Source organism: Aphanomyces invadans (assembly GCF_000520115.1).
Source record: "Aphanomyces invadans strain NJM9701 unplaced genomic scaffold supercont1.90, whole genome shotgun sequence".
Classification (NCBI taxonomy): domain Eukaryota; phylum Oomycota; class Saprolegniomycetes; order Saprolegniales; family Verrucalvaceae; genus Aphanomyces; species Aphanomyces invadans.
This window is the reverse complement of record NW_008580235.1, coordinates 40,300-45,626: the sequence shown is the minus strand read 5'-3', so window position 1 is coordinate 45,626 and position 5,327 is coordinate 40,300. Positions and strand designations below refer to the sequence as shown.

At 53.3% G+C, this 5,327-nt stretch overlaps 1 protein-coding gene across 1 annotated transcript; it reads left to right on the top strand.

The window, feature by feature from the left end:
- Positions 1-813: 813 nt before the first annotated feature.
- Positions 814-3,956, top strand: H310_14800 (hypothetical protein). Its single transcript, XM_008882730.1, has one exon. The coding sequence runs from the start codon at positions 828-830 to the stop codon at positions 3,828-3,830; it is 3,003 nt and encodes a 1,000-aa protein (XP_008880952.1). The 5' UTR covers positions 814-827; the 3' UTR covers positions 3,831-3,956.
- Positions 3,957-5,327: the final 1,371 nt, after the last annotated feature.

Here is a 5,327-nt window from a genome sequence, read left to right as displayed (position 1 = left end):
TTGCAGAAAATAATATATTGATTGAATAAGTATTTACAGGTTTTTTCCCTTCGCAACAGACATGTCAAGTACGGTATTGTGCTCCCCATCACCTTCGATCTGATTCATTACACTTATGACGACAGGTTTTTCCGGGGTACTAGTAACTAATTAGTACTAGTGGGGGTCTGACTAAGGGGAGCTACTGCTCGCTTTATTCCCCATATGTAAGGCACATGAACAGGCAATCCCTCTTGCCCCTCCGCCTAAATTCCAATTGGGGACTTGATGGGACTAACGGCCATTAGTGTTTTTCCTCTTAAAGCTGAGGGTTCACGGGATTGAACCCGTGACCTTCCGGTTCCCAAGCAGGTACGCGACCACCAGCCCACAGGAATCTATTTCAAACAGATATCGATTGAAGTAGCATGGTACTGTAGACGAAAGCACTACAAGCGGCGCCGCGGAAAGCTCATCCATGGCAAACAAATGCGCTCGGAAGAAGACTTGGCTATGCAGAGCCTATGTTTAGAATATCTACTAGCATGCAAGGCCGCTGCATTGTACTGTCTTTCGCCCCAACCTTCAGCGCCGTAGACGATACGGGACGAAGCGTGGAGTGGTGATGGAGTGAGAACAACCTCACGCCGCAATGGACGCTACCATATATAACACCTAGAGAATATTTATGGTAGTCGCTGCAACACTTGATTCTATGATGGCTAGCACACCCCTTCTGCCCAAACTGTGCAAGCTCGATGCAGTGCTTTTCATGTCCTTTTCCACCGCAATGGTATTTATATGTTCTGCTCTCGTATCGTCCCAAATATAGCAGCGAGTCCACCTTCATGGCGCCATCATGGCGTCCACACCCTCTCCATCAGATCCTGACAACGAACGATAGTGTGCACTTTATCACTAGGATGGCTGCACCAACGATGAATCCTCCCCCACTAGCTGGGTACGTGTACAAGCGAACCAAGGCCGAGTGGAAATCGCGGTATGCCATTCTGAACCGCGGCGTGTTGACCCTCTTCAAACACAAACGCAACAGCTTTCCCTGTAACACAATTCTGCTTGCGGGATGCACATTTCACGCCACGGACGACGACATGACCGCGTGTGCCTTTGCAATCTCTCACCCGAGCCGGCCACCGACAACGCGCATGCTCTTAGCCACTTCCGAGCCCCACGTCTTTTCTACGTGGCTCCATGCCCTTCAAGTGCATTCTCTCGTCCCGGTCGGTCCGCCGGTGCTCTCACCATCGCTACGCCCGTCGTCGCTACCGTTCGAGATTCCAGCGGCAGACAACCGGGACGTCCCACCAACATATCGAGGACTCGTCGAACCGATGGTCCACACGTTTCTGGCGCAGTACGTGCACAACGACCCCCGATGGACGCTCGAAACCGACCACGGCGGCGTGAAATCCGTCCAGTTGTACTCATGCCACGCGACTCGGGCTGCCGCCATGAGCAGACTCATGATCAAGCACGCGTCCGACGACATTGCGACCGTCGTCGTGGATCCGACCTTCGACGCGACTGTTCGCGACTCCATCGTTCTCGACACGTTCAACGAACACACGACCGTACTGCACGTGACGACGAAAGCGATGTTTCCGCATCGGGCTCGCGACTTTGTCATGTTGACCCACCGCCGAACCCTCCCGGACCAGTCGGTGGTCGTGGTGTCGCAGTCGATCCCAACTCCGCCCACAACGGTGACGTCCCACCACCACACGGACCGCGCGAACCTCCTCATGGAGGGGTACCACATTGTACCCAACTCGGACGACACGGCCGCCGAAGTCACGTACGTTGTGCATGTTGACGGCGACGACAGCCTGCCAGACGACGTCGTGGTGTCTCGCGCTCTAAAGCTCGACGTGCTGCGGACGTTGCTCGAGCCCCCTGGGCCTGCCACATCGCCTCGGGCACACCGAGCGATTCCGCGAGCCATCTCTCAAGCAATGGCTCCGTCCAACACACCCAATCAAGACAATGTGCCTTCCCCACAAGAAGACGATGTTGGCGAGTACACGATTCCACCGGAATTTGTTGCCGATGTCGATCAAGCCATCGCTATGCTTGTCGACGCTACGAAGCCGACCAACTTGACTGCATGGTCGTTTCAGTCGGAAAGGATGGGAGTCCGCGCCTACTCCAAGCCAGACGGAACCTCCCTAACGTCCGTCCTCGGAATGGGGCCGGTCCCATTTCCAGCGTCTACAATCCTCGGGTTCCTCTTGGACACCGGGCGCAAAGTCGCCTACGACCCCATGTGCGCAGCTGCATATCCCATCACACGACTTGACGCCCACACAGTACTCGACTACTACGCGTCCAAGCCCGTGTTGATTGTGTCCGGCAGGGACTTTGTTAACGTTGTTCACTGGCGGGTCTTGCCCGACAAGTCGATCGTGGTCGTCGCGAAAGCCACGGAAAGTAACCTCATGCCACCCAAGGCGGGCCTCGTTCGGGGCGAAATCCACGTCGCGGGGTGGCACATCGTGCCCTCGACGCCTTCTTCCGCGGACGTGACGTTTCTGGTCAAGATGGATTTGAAAGGGTCGATCCCGACCTTTGTCCAAAACAAAATTGTCGTCGACCAAGCGTTTGTTATCCTGGCACTCCGGAGCCAGCTCGAGGCGCTACCGAGGATGAAGTCGTTCAGGGTCAAGAACGAGTCCACCGGGCGCATGGAGGCCGCCCCGGTGCTTCCCCTTGGTACTTGCATCGACACGACCAACCCCTCGATCCTGCTTGAAAAGACCTCCCCTGACAAGACGCGGCGTGGGCCAGAGCCAACGAAGAAAGGTTCAATAGTTTGGATTGACGACACTCCACCCACCGCAGTTTCCGCCCCGGTGCCCATGACAGACCTAAACACGTGGAAGTTGGGTCTATATGCAGCAGTGTTCCTTGCAGCCCTCTTCGTTCTGCCCACACTACTTGGCTGGTACACTGTCCTCTGCGTCGGGCTGGCATTCCTGGCCAGCCAGCACTATCAAGAGCAGCCCTCTACTCCATGCCAGAAACCGGGCCACCTCGCGTCATGGAAAGCTAGCATCCAACGTAATGGCGAACTTGTACAAGGCACATTGGTCGTGGATTGCTCGGATACACTGGCGTACCTGGAGCAGCACAAGCGTCGGAGTGGCGAGTCGAAAGTTACCCTCACTCACGTTGTCATCCGTGCAGTGGCCCATGCAATACGCCAAACGCCTTCCCTTCATGGCCGCGTGGCGTTTGAGTCATTCTGTGCGACCAGCGACGGCGTTGACGTGTCGTGCCTCGTTGACATTCGCGACGGGAAGGACGTGGGCTCTGTCACGTTGAAAGGTGCCGATGCGTTGTCGATTCAGTCGATTGCTACCGAGGTCGTGGCAGGAGCCGGCCGTGCGCGCTCTGGCCAACCTTCAGCAAGCTTGTTCTGGCCGACGAACCGTTGGGCTCAGTCGCTACCTTCTTCGCTCGTGACGTTGTGGATCCGCTTGATGGGCTGGACGAGTTACATGTTCCCGAGCCTTGACCTGCAGCCACACCGATACAGTCACGCCATTGTAGCCAATGTAGGCAATTTGGGTTTCGACGACGCGGTTCATGTCCCGACGGCGACGCTCTGCCACGTGCCATTGACGGTGGTGATTGGCGCCATCTCGAAACAAGCCGTGGTGGTTGAACACGAAGACGAAGATCGCGTCGTCGTGCGGCCGATGGCTCGTCTCAACGTTATGATTGACCCGCAGTACGCGGACCCGGCGACAGTCCCCCAGTTCACTCGGCACTTACGCGCCTTTGTCGAGCATCCCGGCGTGCTCGACGTCGGTGCAACCCGCATCCAATGATGTTTCGATGCAATGTGAGCACTCACACGAACGAAATGTCTCTTACAAGTACAGTAGTCCCCCGCATTTGGCATTTGGGAACCCACACTAATTAATACCCTCGAAAAATTAATTCTTGTCCAGGAAGTACTGAAAAATGAATTTATAGAGGCGGATTGAAAATTCAAATGACACACGTCTCGAAAAACCGCTTGGTGTACTCAACATGCCGTCACCCTCGACACGGATGAGACTCACCGTCGAGCAAGAGCGCTCACTATTGATGTATCACAAGTCCAATCCTGGCATAAGAGGACTTGAACTGCAAAAATGGGTTCAGCGTGAATTTGGACTGCCACATGTTCCTGAAAAGTCGACGATGTATCGTTGGCTAAACAATCAGAGCAAGCCCGGATGTACATCCGTCACATAAATCAGCACACAGGCCCCGCCTACCCGAACTGGAACGTTGACTAATGACTTGGATTCGAAAGTGTGAGGAGTGGAAGGTCCCCATTGTAACTGGACCGACCATCCGTGCCAAGGCCATAGTCATACGAGACGAACTCCACAGTGCATCACAGTCTACAGATGATCTCGCCATCATGAGGTTTTCGAACGGCTGGCTCTACCGCTTCCAACTGCGACACAACTTGAAGTCCCGCGTTTTGTCTTCTGGAGGTTGCCAGGGTATCAACCCCCTCCTGAATTCGAATATGATGTCCGTTTTTGAATTCAAACACTTTCATTCGATACATATGTATATTCTTATCTATCAACTCCGAGCGACCCATCCTGTTTAATTTTGTACATGTGCAAATTGAAAACCCTTAAAACCATATCACCAACAAAGGTTCCCTATTAGATCGCGAAATCAAAAACGCAAGGATCTCCACAGTTATGCTGATCTCTCTGTTATGGTGAGTTGTAATGAATACGAGGCCAACAATGATCTTCTACAGCCGTCATACCTGGAAGACTCTGTCAAAGAAGATTGAGAGAGTTCCAACGCCACAACTGAAGTATTTCCGAAATGACTGAGTCTTGAATCAAAACCCGAGAATTGATCAGTTTGTCACAGTCCGACCAAATAAAATAGGCATTTAATTTATAGTATACAAATATCAAGTATAATCCACTATTGAATTATATTAACGGCGAGTGTTCGGAGCAGGGGAAGAAAAGGACACCCGAGCGGCAAAGGCAGATCGCAAAGACTCAGTTGCCATCCTCTCAGCGCGGCGAACGGCGTACCGACGTTGGACAGCTGCCCGCTTGGCATTGTTTTCTTCGACCATGCGGCGGTAGCGAGCCAAAACAGCGCGGTACTGATGCTGATCATCCTGGCGTAGGGGCATGAGAGCCAATTGGAAGTTGGTCAAGGAGAAGGTAAGATGCTGAATACAGTCAACTTGATAAAAACTCGACAGAGTGGTACTGAATAAAATTGAGCATCCGATGAGCAATGCCAATTCGGCGAAATATAGTCACAATTACACTTCACGCAGTGATTGGATA

Excerpts from the sequence above, each read along its gene's own strand:
- H310_14800 (XM_008882730.1), top strand. The coding sequence starts at position 828 with ATGGCGCCATCATGGCGTCCACACCCTCTCCATCAGATCCTGACAACG.